The 17,242-nt window shown below is 33.4% G+C and overlaps 2 protein-coding genes across 2 annotated transcripts; one reads left to right on the top strand and one right to left on the bottom strand.

Annotated features, from left to right (window-relative positions):
* The first annotated feature begins 83 nt into the window (after positions 1 to 83).
* LOC128192608 (torsin-1A-like) lies at positions 84 to 3,787 on the top strand. The gene is made up of 2 exons (XM_052865411.1): positions 84 to 178; positions 826 to 3,787. Exon 2 carries the CDS (start codon positions 827 to 829, stop codon positions 2,147 to 2,149), a length of 1,323 nt encoding a protein of 440 aa, XP_052721371.1. The 5' UTR covers positions 84 to 178; position 826; the 3' UTR covers positions 2,150 to 3,787.
* A 780-nt stretch (positions 3,788 to 4,567) lies between these two features.
* On the bottom strand, positions 4,568 to 17,175 carry LOC128192607 (mucin-3A-like). Its single transcript, XM_052865410.1, has 11 exons — positions 17,053 to 17,175; positions 16,749 to 16,805; positions 15,313 to 15,462; positions 12,804 to 13,151; positions 11,830 to 11,871; positions 10,629 to 11,699; positions 9,995 to 10,138; positions 6,029 to 6,355; positions 5,841 to 5,921; positions 5,452 to 5,554; positions 4,568 to 5,259 (listed from the first exon to the last, which is right to left on the bottom strand). The coding sequence occupies exons 2-11, from the start codon at positions 16,795 to 16,797 to the stop codon at positions 4,983 to 4,985; spliced, it is 2,592 nt and encodes an 863-aa protein (XP_052721370.1). The 5' UTR covers positions 16,798 to 16,805; positions 17,053 to 17,175; the 3' UTR covers positions 4,568 to 4,982.
* Between the last annotated feature and the right edge of the window lie 67 nt (positions 17,176 to 17,242).

Genomic DNA, 17,242 nt, shown 5'->3' with positions numbered 1-17,242 from the left:
ATACGAGATCTATCAACATGGTTCTGTATCAATAAATCAATGCCAAGATGAATAAATAAGATAAATACGTAAGGTAATGGATATATATATTTGTCGTATGCCTTATCTCGCACCTGTCGTCCTGGCTGTTCAAGTCTGTTGGAGTTTGACACAAGTCAATAGGCTGAGAACTGTTAAGGTATGAACGTAGATTAACTGTGTCAATTGTTTGCATCAATGTAGAAATTACTGTATTGACTAAATGAAGCCATTTCATATCGATAAACACCATTACCACCGTTTATCATAGTGATGGACCCCCCCCCCCAGTTGAATACACACAGGCGCTATAGTTTCTGTTTTAATACACTTGAACTGTCTTGTACATGTATATCTAGAGCACTGGCGTACCATAAGAAACAAACGCCTGTGTCCCTATTTGTAGGTTATTTGGACTTGCAACGGAAAACATATGTCGACATACAACATGTACAAAATGATATCATATACTGTATGTTTACATGCAACAGAAAGTTGAACAAAATATTGCATATCAATATGATTAATTTACTAATTGACGTGAACTTTTGCATTTTGTTGGGCACAGGTATGCAACAATTTTTTTTGGCTTGTTAACATTGCTATCACATGAGTGTTGCATGTTCTTAAATTTATTTTATAATATATGAATGTTATTTTATGCTGAAATGGTAGTCCTTCAAAATTTGCCTAAAAATTAGAAAGTTAACATTTGCTTATACAGTTTTCAGAATTCTGTTATATACAGGTATTTAACATTTTTATATCGATGTCGGGTGTACATTTGATTGATTTTTTTAAATTCAGGATGGAAGAAGAAGAGCCAATGGATATTTCAGGAGAAGACAATGACTTCTTCAATACACACAGTGCACTGCCGACAAGATTCAAAGAGAGTTCAAAGAAATGGAACTCCAATGCAACAATATGCTCATCCTCACCAACAAAGCATGAGAGCAGACTATATGGACGATCAGCCTCAGTTGATGAATTAATATTAAGACAAAGATTGAAGCAGAAAAACGTAGAAATTTCAAAACCTCTGATTGAGGAAATGAGAGGATTAAACTCTATGCGAAGTTTAACGCCAAAGAAAAGACACAGCATGCATGAGCCTTCACAAAAGACGCCTAAATTAGTGGGACCTAATCATCCTGATTTTAAACAGGATTCGAAGAAAAATAAGGAAAAATCATCTCTGTTTAACAAAAGGAATAATGGAACATTTATGGTCTGGGCAATTGTGATACTATTCTGTGTTATAGGAAAGATTTATCTGTCTTATAATGCAGACTGTGAGATGTTTATTGACTTTCCAAACCTGGAAAAGAATTTTGACCATTTTCTATTCGGGCAGCACATAGCAAGAAACATGTCTATATCAACACTTAGTCGGTATTGGGAACAATCCTTAAGCACAAATCACACTCGCTTAAAACCTTTTGTATTTTCATTTCATGGCTGGACAGGTTTTGGGAAAAACTTTGTTACGAAACTCATTTTAAATTCATTGCATGTACATCATTACAAAACCTATCTGGTTCCGAACCAGTTTCCATCCTCCAACATTCAATCCAACGCAAAAGACATTTCTAAGTCAATCAGGAAACACATCAGGGATTGCCGCTTCAATGTATTCATTTTTGACGAAATGGACAAGGCTCCGCCTTCGCTAATAAAGGGATTAAAATCTGTGTTAACCTCCCTGAAAAACAAGGAATTTGACAACCAGTGGATAGTCTTCATTTTCCTCAGCAACTCGAAAGGATCTGAAATCAACAGCTTCCTGTTTTCCCAAATTGCAAAAGGGAGGAGCAGAGAGGATTTGACCCATGGAGAATTTCTATCTGTCTTGCACCAAGAATCAGAAAAAGAGTGGTATCATGACATACATGATAAGAACCTGATTGATGTCTATGTGCCGTTTTTGCCTCTAAATACAACGCACATAGAGTACTGTATCAAGCAGGATCTTCGACGAAAGAAAGTAGTGCCTTCTGATGGCTTGGTATTGAAGATTCTGCATGAATTGAGCTTCTTTCAACCACCTGGAACTCCTGTGCAATATTCCCTTACTGGCTGCAAAAGAGTCAGCGATAAGGTTGACCTGCATATTACTTCAGTGGATTGATTCCACTTTTGGATTATATAATTTGAATTTGATTTTGTTTGTTAATGCAAATTTCTGATCTCAGGTTCCACGTAAAGTACCAGTATTAGAGTCCTAGGTCATTGGGTGATTATGTAGATACATGTAATTACTTTCGTTTGTTTTATACTGAAGTGTAGAGTGTGCAAATTTGGTTAACCACAGTTTAAACACCTAGTTGATAGGCCCCATATGAATAATTGATTTGTAATTGATCCAAAGAAGTACTCTTTCTTATTGTCACAAGCAACTATAGTTTAACAAGGTACTGGTACTATTGTAATAATCAATAGTATATTATAAATGTGCAATTGGAAATGGGGTACATTTGGACTGGATTTTTACTGAAAGAAGAAAACATAATGCAGATGTTTTTTTTTCTTATTTGGTGCAATTTTATATTGAAATTAATAATATATTTAAAAAAAATTGAAACTTTTTATGTGATGTTGTTACATATATAAATATTGAATCACTAGCATATTTTGAAGTGCTTTTGTAAAAATTAATATTTGGTCAACATTTTTCAATAAATAAAAATACCAATAATTATTTGTTGTGAAAAACATACATTTTCAATGTACCAAGAGCACTGTGTATCATTGATGCACATGAACGAATCCAAGGGTCTGATGTCAGATTGTATATTGTACAATTTGATTGTTTGAAAATGGTGATAATATTTTGAATATGTAATTACATCCACATTTATTTAAATGTTTTAAAATGACCCTTATTTTTAGAAATTTTTTGTAAATATATTACTAAGTACTGCCAGTTAACTACTTTAACTACTAGGGTACTTATATTTATTGCTCCATTGCACAACCGTTATAAAGAAGATGGGTGAATAAGATGACACAAATACTCATTTAATCGTAAAATACTATCGTAATATTTAATTTTTTTTATCTAAATCTATTTTGAATACATGTATATTATCATTTTGCAAAAACAAATTTTCTAACAAACACAAAGAACAAAAAAAAGTTTTGATGGTATCAAACCCTCAACCTAAAGAGTCCAACTATATATATACAGTTGAACTTCGATATCTCGAATACAATGGATATGTCGAAGTGATTTGGCAGTCCCAACTAATTTTTTTTAAAGTATTCTACTCTTGATATCTCGGATATCTGGAAGTTTTTAAACAGTACCATCTAGTTCGAGATAACGAAGTTTGACTGTACATGTATAAGGATATCATTTTAAGTCTGGAGTGCTAACAAGTAACAACTGAGCCAGTTAAACTTTTGTTACATTGATTTGATTTTCTATTATTTAGTATTTTTCTAAAATGTCAATTGTTGGGATGCAGAATGATATTTCTTATGCAACTATTAGTGGGTTAAGTTTTTGTTGATTGAAATTGTTCACCTTAATTCTTTTAGACCTTAATTAGAAATTGACAAAAATATAAAACTCTACAAATTAAAAGGAATTAAAGGAATTAAAAAGGTACTTTTTGAAAATGTTTGTATGTATATACACCGATTCAAATCAATTTATCTCAAGTAATGAACATATCCAATGGTTACAAATTGATATTAATTTAATATAAATTGTTTGGAGCGGTATTTGAAAGAGACAGCTTTATATTTTTATCATTCAGTATCTTATCTATCCTAATGTAGGCGTTTCCATTTTCTTTGATTTCACCGCTGACATTTTTGGTAGCCCTACCTACCCTTATTACTCTTTTAACCACCAAAAAAAGTATTGGACTGCTTATATTTACACATTTAAGAAGAAAATAAAAATATTCATGGAAAGTAAAAAGAAATGCTGATAAGTATGTCATCTGTCCGTGCTTTTTGTTATTTCTGGATCAGCGCACACTTATATAGTCCAGAGGAACGAATCTTGTATTGCTCGTATGGAATAACTTTGAAAAAGTTCATGTATTGAAAATATAAATACCCTTTGTCTACGTTAATGAAGCAATTTTGAAATACATGTATATAAGAACGGAAGACCCCTTTGTTGCCATAGCAACACGAGTTTAGCTATATAAGTCTTCAGTGCAAATAATAATGATTTCTATTTTTCATATACCAGTGTGAAATATATTTATAGTAGACTTGTTCAGACTGGTAGCATCGAGGAGGGGGTGGGGCACTTTTGAGGGAGTGTTATAATAAGTGATAAATCAATAAATAATTAATTCAAAAGTGAAAATGAACTTTTGAAGTTACAAGGAATACTACGTATCCCCCCACCTCCCATATTAGGATTTAGACGATTTTGAAGCCCCTCTCCTCTCCCTCTTTCAAAAACGAATCTCCTGCCTGTTGTTGCTGCTCCACTTGGAATGTCCAGCTACACAGAAGACGGAACACTTTTTTTTTAATGATCAAAGGAAGTAAACAAGTTGAAAAACAAAACAAATACTGATAAATAAACGTATAATTTATTGATAATGTAAAATGACAAAACCAGTTACAGCCATATTTGCATCCATTATATATAAACATTATAATATTATAAAATTATTATTACATTTCTTCTCGTCGTATTATATGTGTTCGTATGGCTTAATATAGTCATTTTTGTGTTTAAACGTCATATATTACGTATATAATTGGAAATTGTGTTATTATTAACATGTAACAGCAGACTAATAGATAAGAATGTTATCTTTCACTAAAATATTCAAAATGAAATATTAGATTTATACAAATGTAACTAAATCTATTCAAACAAGCACCCAATAACATTCATAATATTCATTTGCACCATTTTTACATTTCAGTTCCAATAGACTGTATATATATAATCTCGTAATTTCAAAGGACCCCCTAGACACAAAGTTTCACTTTCCATTCTCGTGTGGTCTGTATTCCTCGTGTGGCTTATAATCTATGTCATCGAAGTAAAATTTGGCTAGAGTTCCATTCAAGGACTTGAGCTCGTCTTCTCGAAGTCGATGAGTCTCGTCCTCTTTGAAGGAGCGATTGTGGAAGGACAGATTGTCGGCTGGTGTGGTGTCGTAGGTGGCGAAAGGGCGCGGGATTTTGAACGAATAGCGTCCACTAGATTGTCTCTCGAATGAAATCTCCGAACCTGAGTCATTGTTCATATCACCTGTTCTATATTATAGAAATGACAGTCATTGTTATCAATAATATACTACGTAATTTTCAAAGAATTTTAATGATTGAATAAAGCACATGTATATTGACAGTTGATAGAAAATTTCCAATCTATATCAATTTCCAATTTATACCAGCTTTTGCAGGACAGTAAATGGTAAAATGTTGTGAACTAAATTTCTAATATACCTCTTTTTATATCTGATATAGAGTATGATTCCTACGGCTGTCAAAATTAAAACCAAGAAAGCCATAATTCCACCAATAATAGCCCCCTGCATCACCCGGATTTCTGTAATACATGTAAGAAGTAGTTAATTTACAAAAAAAAAAAAAATAAAGAAAAAAAAAAATTAGAATCTAAATTTTAAAACACAAACTATGTTCTGAGCGAGTATTGAATTATTCACCAAATGCATTAATGACATAAGGAGAAAGATTTATATTTTGTATATAAAACGATTTTAATTCTTAATTAGAATTGAAAATAGATTTGAAACTAATCAATCTAGAAATAACATCGACAGCATGTTAGTTTTAAATGCAATAGTTATAGTCAAATTGATTTTTTTGTTTACTTCTTTTTCCTTCCGAGTAGTAAGGGTCTGAATAATCCGATGCGGTCATATCCGTACAGCGAATATTTTCCTTGAAAGCATCTGTTTTAGAGAAAAAATTTAATTGAATAAGAAAATTAAATTTAAAAGGTAATCATTGCATAATTGAACTTAAAAAAAACATAATAAACAAAATCAAATAATATTACCAGGCAGTGTGTCATTTTTGACACATTGTGAAAATTCCTTGTGACGTAACTTCCGCTCTACCTCCAAGAGTGGCCTGTATCCTTCTTTACAGACGCATCTTTCGTTTTTGCATTCTTGCTCGTCATAATTATAACATGAGGAAAGAAACCCCATGCATCGGTCGCCAAGAAGCGGGAAGCTAACAAACCAGGACATTTCTCGTCTGCATCTTGTGTTGTTGCTGCTTGACAGATAGCCCTCTGCACAGGCACATAGTCCACCAATGCAGGCTGCGTTTGGTCCTAAGCACTGGTTGTTTGACACACATTTTCCTCTTAAATATTGGACTGTAAAAATAAAAATGTTGTTACTTAAAAGGAATGTGTGATTGTTATAACAACGAAATAGGACTTATTAAAAGAAAATCGGTTTTTAAAAAAGAAAAACCCATAATGATAGTATGTTTAATCTCATTCGACAACGGGAAGTTTTTAAAAAAAATTTGAAGGAAGTAAAAGTAATTTGGCTTTTTTAGCAACAAAACAATAGGTTAAGGTAACTGTGGTTTTACTACATTATGTAATGTGAAGTGTTGTTACCGTAAACAAATAGTAACAACAACATTTCGAGAGTATCAAAGATTTATTATTTCCTATGCCCTATGTACAGTGGTTTGCATTATTTGCTTTGCTGTGTTTTCCACAACTTTCTTTTTTCCTTTTGTAGTGTGTTTGCCACCAAGTGTGACAATACCATTAAAATTGTTCCAATCCGAGCTGCTTTCCATGTCAACCTTGGCCTGACAAGTTACAGAGCTATTCAAAGGTACAATCTCAGACCATCAGAGACACCTAAGTCTAAAACACAATCATTAAATCGGGAAATGATGAGAAAGATATCGTTTGTGCTTTCATTCATCAATGAAGCAACACAACAGGGGCAACAAGGAAGGCGTCTGCATTAAAAAGCGATCAGAGAATGGCAACATAACTGGAGTCAATGACTTTGCGTTGCAAACATCCTTCAAAGCTGTTCAACGGAGCTTCGTGCTGAGAAATAACAATTTTAACCTTGGTTTTATCAAATGGGTGTTGGGTTTCCTTCTTTGTGTTTTCATAAATTTTCACCAGATGGCAAGTTCTCCTAGATGTAGTTATTTACTTTATCTTGAGCCGCAAGTAACGCTTATGGGTATTACAATGAATACCCAGAAGAAGATGGGGGAATAAATCGTGTAAAATACCTACAGTAGGATACTGAAAAAAATAATTATCAACAAATCGGATGAGTCTTTCAAAATATCGTTCCAAGCAATTATGTTTAACATAACATCGTTCTGAAACCTTTAAACAGGTTTAATGCTAGATTTATGTTGATTTGAACTGGTTTATGCGTATCAAAATCTCGTAATTATATCATGCTTTAGAACCCCATTGCCTTTTATTTTATAGAGCGGGTCTGTGCTTCATATTTTCCGTCATAGTTAAATTTCTGACGGAAAACGAACAATTTTCAATCAACAAAAACTTGGAGAGATGACCCACTATACATTAAAAATATTATTTTGTATCCCAACAATTGAATGTTTAAGGAAAATAATATAAGTCCGTAAAATGATGGTCAAAGTCGCATACTATAGTATAGCATTTAAATAACGCATATTGATATGACTGAAATAGCTCAGTGGTTAGAGCACCATACCTCATGTAACCTTTTATTAAGCATATTAGATTATGGGTTCGGTACCACCAAAACTTCAGGCAATAATCATTATTCATTTTTTGTTAATCAAAATATTCAAACTGGCGATATATAGTTAAAAATTGTGCTTTTGCAAAATTGCACTTTATTACAAAAAACAAATTTAATGGATCAAAAAACACAACATTGAAATTGTATTCATCTTATTTTTACGATTACACTAATGGACATTTGTGCCATCTTATTTCCCCATCTTATTAGCAAAGACTATAATAAATGACGAAAAGTGTTGGTTCTTGCAATCGCTTATTCCTGATTAGTTTTCGAAAAGCGTCCATTAAATTAACGTAAAACGCTGGGTCAATACAACATTTAAAACTTGTATTTATAAGCTTTAAAACAACCTTGGCACGATTTGAGATCAAAGTTTATTAATTTAATATTTTTTATTTCTAGAAAGGTTAATAAATGCATGGGTATTTCTAATATTTCATAAAATATTTGAAAGTCAAATATCAAGTTAGAAACAAGATACAGAGTTTGAAATTCTTTGATTGTAAACAAAGCTCGAGTCTTGTTATTGTTAACTAATGTGTTCTATTCAGGTAAGTTTCGGTTGAATGCTGCTTGCCTTTGTTGATATATGTAATATTAACATGGAACACATTGAACAGATTATCCTTTTTGCAACGATCCAAGTTATATTGTCAAAGGAATGGCAACTTTTTTTTATACTTTAGTATATTATTTGTAAACAAAAACAAAACTCGGATTCTGTTTACATAACAATGAAGCTCACTTGTTTGGCATATGACATTCAAATTATGGTCAATCAGTCAAAACCCACACGTAAATCATTCTATATATAAAAATGAAAAATAAAATTTTGATCTCAAATTCTCTTTAACTAACTTAATGAATAATTCATATAGAGTAACGTCATTTCAAAATACGAGGGTCAATCAAAAAAATACAAAGACTTTTGTCGTAGCTATGTTACTTAACGTCATATCATTACTAAATTTGGTAGACAAAAAATAGCAATACTTTAAAACAATTTACAAGAAAAAAAGTTAATAAATTCCTTTACTTCTAAGAATTATTTAGAATCTAATCCTGCAAAAATGAGGTCACAATATAATGTTGAAAGTTATATCTCTATAAATTGGGCTTAAAACCAAATAATATTGAAACCTCAAATTAAGAATAGTCATGGTATTCCAAATAATGACGGGATATACCGTTTTGTCGAACAGATATTAGTAACTAAAGACAGATAGTCCTCTTTAGAATTGACTAAAAATATCGACGTCGCCGGACGTCACGGCGCAACGAGAAGTACAACCAAAATGGATTTAACTCAGGAAAAAGCCGATACATGCTGTGAAAATGCTCAATGGTGCAAAAAACAAGTCAATTATTATTTGCAAGTTTGTGTTTAGCTCTAATAAATTTTGTGGAGGTGGTGGTAATTTGTTTTGAATATAAAACAATCTGAGATAGAGAGTAAAATATCTGTTAATAGTTGGTCTACAAATAAGTAACGTCAACCAACGTTCAGGGTTATCCTTACTGAAAGCTAAAAGATACACGGTTAGAAAATGAAAACTTTGAAGAAGTAAATTACGATTCTCGAACAAATGTGTGCAAATAAGATGTTAAGTGGTTCAGTGCCAATTTAAATTGTAAGGAGAAAGGTACAAGAGACTAAGCGTGATATAGAGATGAGGTATATCTATAAACTGTGCGTGTTTAATCTTGACGTCATGTTTTGAACGTTACCGTGCGCCGTGGTGACAAAATATGTTGTTTTAAAGAAGGGGTAACAAAAATACCAATTCATCAAATGGACTAAAACTTTGCATATCAATAACATAAGTGTTGGTGCACAGATTAATCTGTTAAGTATGACTTTCATGAAAAATATATGATACACAGCAACATTGTCTTCGTATTTTTTGATTGACCCTCGTAAAGATTAACTGTGGGCAACAATGAATTTAGAATCTAACATTTTATAAATTTAAGAGACTACTACTTAATTTTATTCAATAAAGATTAGTAGTTTTGCAACCTGAAGAGAATTAACATCAATTTAAATCATGTTCCATGGCTGCAGATTTCTGAAAAGTTAGTATAATTATATGAAGCCATTTTGCAGTTCTAGTTTGTACATGACATAGACACTTGTCTACTTTTTAAGTCTCGTAGACAAATAATAATAATGCAAAATGTCCAGCGTACTAGTTAGAGGTTGAAAAAAATTGACAAGAAGTGTGTCTTACTTTTCAGGCATTTCTCGTTGTTTTCATTGGACACATAACCTTCTTTGCAGTAACAAGCCAAATTTCCATCACACTTTGAGCGGGTCTCGCAGATGGCGTTGTCGGGACAGACAGAATTTATCTGACAACGTTCCCCGATTGGTGCTAGAAAAATAAGCAGTTTCAATCATTTAGAATACTAGAAGCAGTATTTTTAATTCGACATGAATATACATGCTTATATATCTAAAAGGTTTTTCTACACTGCCCGTCACAGTTTTCACCATATCAACTAGATTATAGATGAATCTTTCTTGAGTTAACATTATCTTTAAATGGGAATAAAAGTATATTATGTATCGTATTATTGGTCATTATCGAATAAAATATTCACTACATATCAGTTTTTCCCTCTGCGGACATATCGTTTAGCTGGTATGTTGCTATTATATTATTTTTAACCTTTGTAGCTTAGCCTTTTGTTATGTCTATAATAACAATACACTTTTCATACAATACACACGAAAAATTCCTGCTGCTAATTAAAAAGAAACAAGTCTAACTCCACTGTAAAGTAATCGTTAACGCTCATAAAGGTCATACAGATGGTTCCCGCAGCCTATTTCCTAGTGCTTAGTTGACGACAAGTACTTACTGACGCTTCTCGTTGTTTGTTGTGAAGTAGTGCTTTTTGTTGTTGCTATTGTTGTAGACCTTGACGCTGTAGATTTTTCTGTTGTGACATCAGAATTTGCTGTTGTTGTGACTACAGACTTTTCTGTTGTTGTGACAACCGAGTTTTCTGTTGTTTTTGGTGTTTTTGACGTCGGTGGTGGTGGCGTTGATATTGAAGTTGTTGTCAAAACTGAACTGGATTTTATATTTTGGCTGCTGATAGATTGACTGCGAGTTGGCTGAATCGTTTTGGTAAATTCTTCAGATGATGAAGTAAAGAGAGTTGCAGTTTCTTCTACGGATGATTTAGGTGTGACAAACTCAGATGAAAATGTCACAGGGGAAGTAACCATGGATGATTTTACGGTGTTTGTGTTCTGCGAGGTTGGTAAAACTGAAGTCACAAATGAAGCAGACGACATCGACGTAATTATATTACTTTTTGAGGAAGACATAGTAAATGAGGTTTCCACTTGGACAGGCGTTTCAGAACTAGACATAAATGAACTAAATATCACTCCGGACGATCCAACTAATGTTGAGGTGGGTTGTGAACTGGAGCTAATGTCTGGTGAGGAAGTTGATAAAATATCAGTATTAGAAGAAGTAACGGTAACACTTGATAAAGTTTTTGTATAACTTTCACTGCTTGTCAATAAGTCTGAAATAAATGAGGTATATGGCGAGCTGATGGAGGTGTAATGAAGAGTTTGTTGGGTTTCTAAATTTGTTTCCGAAACTAATCCCGCCGCATTACTCCACGGAAGTATTGCCGAAGAGAAAAGGTAGGCACTGCTTTCTTCTAACGTGTCTGTCGATGAAAGTTCCGGAACTCCGGATGAGTATTTCTGTGTTTCATACGTTGATGGTGTGATTGCAGGGGTAGGTTGTAAGTTTGGAAAACTTGTTAATGACGCTGATGGCGATGTTTGTCCAAAGTCCGTTGATAATGATGGAATGTCAAATGTTGACACAAATTCAGATGAAAACTGATCGGTGGTCGGCAGTGGAATGGCGTTAGATGTTTGTCCAGGTGTTGGCCTAGGTGTCACTAAAAACGAAAATGATGCAGTACTCTATCAACTTTCTCTATATTTTTTCACTTTTATTGACAAAATAGTAAACAAAACAATATTTCAGCTGCTCATGACAGACAGGCGAACTATAAGAATAAATTTTACCTGGTGCTGGGCTGAAGCATTGGTTTTCTTCTATCTTGATACCTAAAACAAAGTGAATTCGTCAGATTAAGGATGTATGTATATTATTTTGAGTTTGTTGTACGAGGCGCTGTGCCATCTGAACAAGGAGATTCAATTATATGTTTTAAATACTGTTAAGTATGATATACTACTTCCAAATTATTAAGAACACGAAGCATTGATCGGTAAACAAAGAATGTTAATCACAGTCGAGGTACGCTAGTAAAAATTCTTTTTTGCTTCAAAACAAAAGGATTGCAAATACACCAGTTGATTTGTTGCGATTTTTTTTGGTTGTGTTTTCTCTTTTCCTTTTAAATTAACCAGGAGTAAAGTAAATTTGTTTGTTGTGCGAGCGACATTTTAAATCTCTGCCATTGATGGGTCAAAGCCTGCAAAGAAAGGATTAGCGAGATCCCATAAAGCTACTTAATCCGCTTTTTCACGTCGATTGCGACGTTATGTCTTGTGAACGTCCTCTAATACCCAGACAATTGCGGAAATAATCAGATACGAGTTATCAGCGATCCCCCAAACACATTTTTATTATCTGGTGTCGATTAATCCTGTTGGTTTGGTTGTGCCACAAATTACATGCAAGGATCCGGTTCTTGCTTTCAAACTACACCGACAGGTCTCAGTTATCTACTAGTAGTTGCAATTATTGGTCCTTGTGTTTTCTGACAGGTAGATTTTTGACACTATGGTAAAAAGGAAGGCTTTTTTCTCAAGAATTTTCAATTGAAATAAGTACCGTATTTGAAATTATGTAATTTCTGACCAAGTCAAACAGAAAATTGATTGTAGGAAGACGCATAGACCCATTGAATTCATTATTAACTTTTGCGTCAATTCCTGCAATTTGCTATGCAAACACAATGCATTGATCTGTATGCAAGTTGTTTTTAGTTCAAATTTGCAATAAAAACAGATGCTCATGATTTGGTGCTTACCAATGGAGAAATTTACAGGAACACACTGTACAACATTAAAAGGATAGGCGTTGATGATATCAATGGAAGCTTCTTTGTACCCGTTCGAGCAGACGCATACACCCTTGTCGCACTCCAAATGGTTTTCTGGAGAGCACTTCTGGCGATTGTCGTCACATGGCTCTTTAAGTAAAGAGAAGCTGGTGGAAGTGGATAGAAGAGGTTTTTGTTTGCAGTAGATCACTTTGTTGTTTGAACTGGAGGCTGAGTATCCGTTCTGGCAGGTGCATTCACCCTTCACGTGATCACAGCGACTGCTAACAGGGCGGCAAAATTTGGACCCAGTGCAACTCTCGCCGATTTCAGCAACTGAAAAAAAACATGATAGTTTTAAAAAGTTTATTTTTATAAAATTGTGAAATCATTTTCCTTTACAAAAATATGAGGTTTTTAGGGCTTTGATCATTTAAAAGCTGTAGAATTACATATTTGGGAAATATTTGGATTGGGAGACCATACAGAAAGCTTAATTGAATATAGATTAATACCAATAGCTTAAGCTAACATGCTCTGAAACTAAATAAATATTCTACAGCAACAGATTTGTGTTCCCGTTAAATCTGCATATTGCTACATACTGCAAGTACATGAAAAATTTTAGGCTTAACTTATACATGTATACATGTACCTGATTTAAAATATGACCACCATTATTCAAGTTCTGGGATTTCGCAATAAAAAGAAACGCGTCTTAAGTTTGCTCATCCCTCTTGTTAAAAGATTCACTAGTGTGCTATAACATTTCTACAGTTATCTGATTTTCCAATTTCCATGACAAAACGCATCAGCTATATAGGCCCTTCCTTTCCAATTGTAGAAAGGAAAGCCAAATGTAATTGTCTCAGTGTACAATTTTATATCAGTCTTTTCAATACTGACTTGTTAGTAAAATTAATAACGTCTTGCAACTCATTTCCAGAAAACATTTGAAAGTGACCAAGGTCAAAAGACACTTTAATTTACTGTCTGATATATAGCGACCGCGTCTTTAAAATTTCGTAAAACTCTGTTCACCAAGGCAAGAGAAAGATTTGACAGTAAAAGAGTAAACAAGATGTCTTTACTTTGAAAACAGAAGCCATTAACAACGGAAGAGTGAGAAAACGTGAAAGGAGGTCACTCTCAATTAGAGAAATCCGCATCCTTTGAAGAAAGAATGTCGATTTAAGGTCAGTTCTGCATTCCATACCAGAGGAGCGCGTTCGTCTCTAGGAAATCAATCTCGTGTGCACAAAAAGGTATCACGATGGAGCGGGGTCTATTATCTTTTACTGATCTTACTTCCTCTATTTCTGAAGAAAACGACTTTCTAATTTTCCTGGGATCAAGGTGCCACCATGTTTACGCAGCATTTCTGTACGCCTGTAAAACAAATACCCCGCGACGCACAATCGTGTTGCGGACGGAGGTTCACATGTCATCAACATTTCCATTTTTCGGATAATCACATCTTCATCCATTAATCTTGTAGAAGCATCTACATATATTTTCCCCCTATAGGTAATTCCATGAATCAAACTCGGCTTCTTCCTCTATTTATCTCAAATCAAGAGATAAGCACATAGTTTTCTATTTTTAAATGATTGGAGTGGTACTTTTTCATCTTAAAAATACATTTGTTGCTATAGATCTAAGATATGAAATACCCATTAATGTATTATTTCGGAGGATATGAAATAATCCAAGACCTTCAAAATTAGAACCAATTTAGAAAAAATTCTGGTGGTCACTATCTAATGCTGAGATACGGGGACAGGGTGATTCCATAATGAGATTGCGAGTGTGTATCTCTCCTAGTCTGATTATGTGAATTTTTGGATTATAAATACTGGAATTTTTCTGTGTTCAAACAAGGAAAGTGTGCCCAGGTCTTATCTTCTCCACCCAATGAACAAATGTTAGTGTTAGATTTAGAACCACAAAATTGACTTGGTAATTTGAAAAATAATGTTTTGAATGTTTTCGATATTTACATACAAGTATTTATTCTAGATAGCTACGGAATTTGGTGTCACAGTATTGTTCAATGACGTAATACAGTACATATACCGGTATATATTTTCTGATCCGGTGACCTAACAGTAATCCCAAAAGAACAGAAAGGTATCTAGCCATTGTATCCAAAACTGTTAAACTTGCAATGCGTTTCATACAACTGTATACTGTGGAACCATTTAAATTAATGGGGACCAGTTTTCGTGGATTGTGGGTTTTTTGCTTATTCGTGGGGAAAAGTAATTTCGTTGATGCTTCGGTTTTCAGTTTCAGTGAAAAAGATAACTCTTTCTAAAATTGTTTTCGTTGAGGCTTTAAATTCGTGGGGGAGGGCTACCCACGAATACTACAAAATTAAGCCACCACGAATTGTAATGATTCCACAGAACACATTTTTTTCAGTAAATGCCAAAGATACAGAATGAAATGAGTCTAACCAACCCCACCCCAAGCGAAAACAAATATTTATACTTACAGGACACGCATTTAGTGTAGTTGAGGTTCGGGATAAGATTTCCTCGGCATAAACAGATACTTCCGTCACAGCCTCGTATGGTACACTTGGAATCTGAAGGACACTCTCCGTCTTTGGTGCAAGCATCCAATAGATTTTTGCCTGAGCTATCTAGAAAACCAAATGGGTTGGATTTTTATTTCTATTTAGCTTCTATAGAATTAAAGCATCTTTGCAAGAGATTAAACGTTGGCTCATTGTCTTAATTTTTTTTTTTAATTTTTAGTTTTCACAGGGTTTTATGACAATTACTTGTGAAGGATTATTTTTAATTGGAGAAATAGTAGGGTTTGCAAAGTTGTCATAGGGCATCGCATGTCCATTCGGTGAAGATTAAACAATGAATTAAACAAAAATGAATTGACCATAATTAAACCTTTTCTGTCCTTGTTTAATTAGTTCTATAATTAATATATATTTGGTAATACCAATGGTACAACTTTAACGAAGAAAGTAATCATGGCGGTTTTGTGGGAACTTTTATAACGTCAATCCTACCAAGATAAAAAAAAATATGTCCTCAATGAAACTGTATACAACCGGGGGACTGTTTAGGCGTATGTAATTCCGAAGTATACACCAAAACAAGATAATGAAATAAATAGGCGGATCAAATTGAGGGTTATGTTGCTTTCCTCTAAATGCATTTAGAGCCAGAAATGTCCGAAACATTGCGTAAAAGCTAGGATGTCATTGCCATCCTTTGGACCACATGCAAACATGCCGTTGTAAAGATAATGACTTTTAGATGTGATTTTTCTTTTACAATTCTTTTAAGACAGTATAGTGACACTTGAATATTTTCAGTAGCAAAAATTTATGTCAAAAACACAATTTTTAAGAATTAAAGCCAAATAATACATGTAATTCTTGTTATTCTTTAATTCGTTATGTCCTCTAAATGCTACAAAATTTATCATCTGAATGTATTAAATCCCACCTTATACAACGAATTAATCTGCTTGAAGTCACATTTTCCTTATATTCTAAAATCAATTTCATCCGAACATGCTTGAAGCTAGTGAGTTTATTTTCAGTGATTGAATGTATGTGTAAATATTTGTAAGGACGCGAGCGTTTCATCATTACTTTCTTTATGAAAACTAATGATTCTATGTTTAAAAAAATCCTTATAGGAAGAGGAGTCTTTTAATTGTGTAAATCTTGATAATAATTACGTAATTAGGCCTATATCTTTTTCGACGTAATTATATTATATCAACAATTAGCTACACACAGCGTCTACAAATTGACAAATAAAACACAGATAAAATTTTTAAACAGTTTTAAAATTAATCTTTTTTTATGAACAATTTACATATAAACCAATTGTCTCGTTATATGGGCTGCAAATATAACATAATAATGAAATGTCTTTAACAATGCAAACGTCCTACCTTGAGTTAGAGATGCTACAGTCAGCAGAAATATAATCCAGCGGAACATTTTTCTAGCTGAAAATGTATGAATTTTAATTCATGAAATCTCTTTATCAAAACTGTAACCCTCAATTAACAAAAAATTAATTTTGCAAGTTTCATTAAGTCACTTCGATTAATAATCAATTGATGCTTTTTAGAGTATCTTATATATACTGACATGTATGCATATATTCTGTTTTGTTCATTGCGTTTTGCAAAACAGCATAAAATCTAAACAACAAAAAATTCTGAAAAATGAAAAATAGGAAAATCTATTTACCGTTCACAGATACTTTTGACCCATTCCGCGACTCTGCTGAAAGTGAAGGTTACCGGTATACAAGCATCAGTCCTTAAGGAATACACGTTTGATAAGAGGTTACCTGAGTGATACAAACCATTGGGGGTAAGTAAATAAATTCCCCTAACACCAGCTACCGTATCGCTGACGCTCACACAGAAAGTCCCTC

This window comes from Crassostrea angulata, chromosome 7 (genome assembly GCF_025612915.1).
Source record: "Crassostrea angulata isolate pt1a10 chromosome 7, ASM2561291v2, whole genome shotgun sequence".
NCBI lineage: Eukaryota > Metazoa > Mollusca > Bivalvia > Ostreida > Ostreidae > Magallana > Magallana angulata.
The sequence above is the reverse complement of the archived record's forward strand: the minus strand, read 5'-3'. Positions and strand labels throughout refer to the sequence as shown.

Coding starts and splice junctions, on each gene's coding strand:
- LOC128192607 (XM_052865410.1), bottom strand. CDS start 16,797: ATGTTCCGCTGGATTATATTTCTGCTGACTGTAGCATCTCTAACTCAA. Junction 13,152..15,312: donor CTACACTAAATGCGTGTCCT/GTAAGTATAAAT, acceptor GTTTTTTTTCAG/TTGCTGAAATCGGCGAGAGT. Junction 11,700..11,829: donor ATGCTTCAGCCCAGCACCAG/GTAAAATTTATT, acceptor TTTCGTTTTTAG/TGACACCTAGGCCAACACCT.
- LOC128192608 (XM_052865411.1), top strand. CDS start 827: ATGGAAGAAGAAGAGCCAATGGATATTTCAGGAGAAGACAATGACTTC.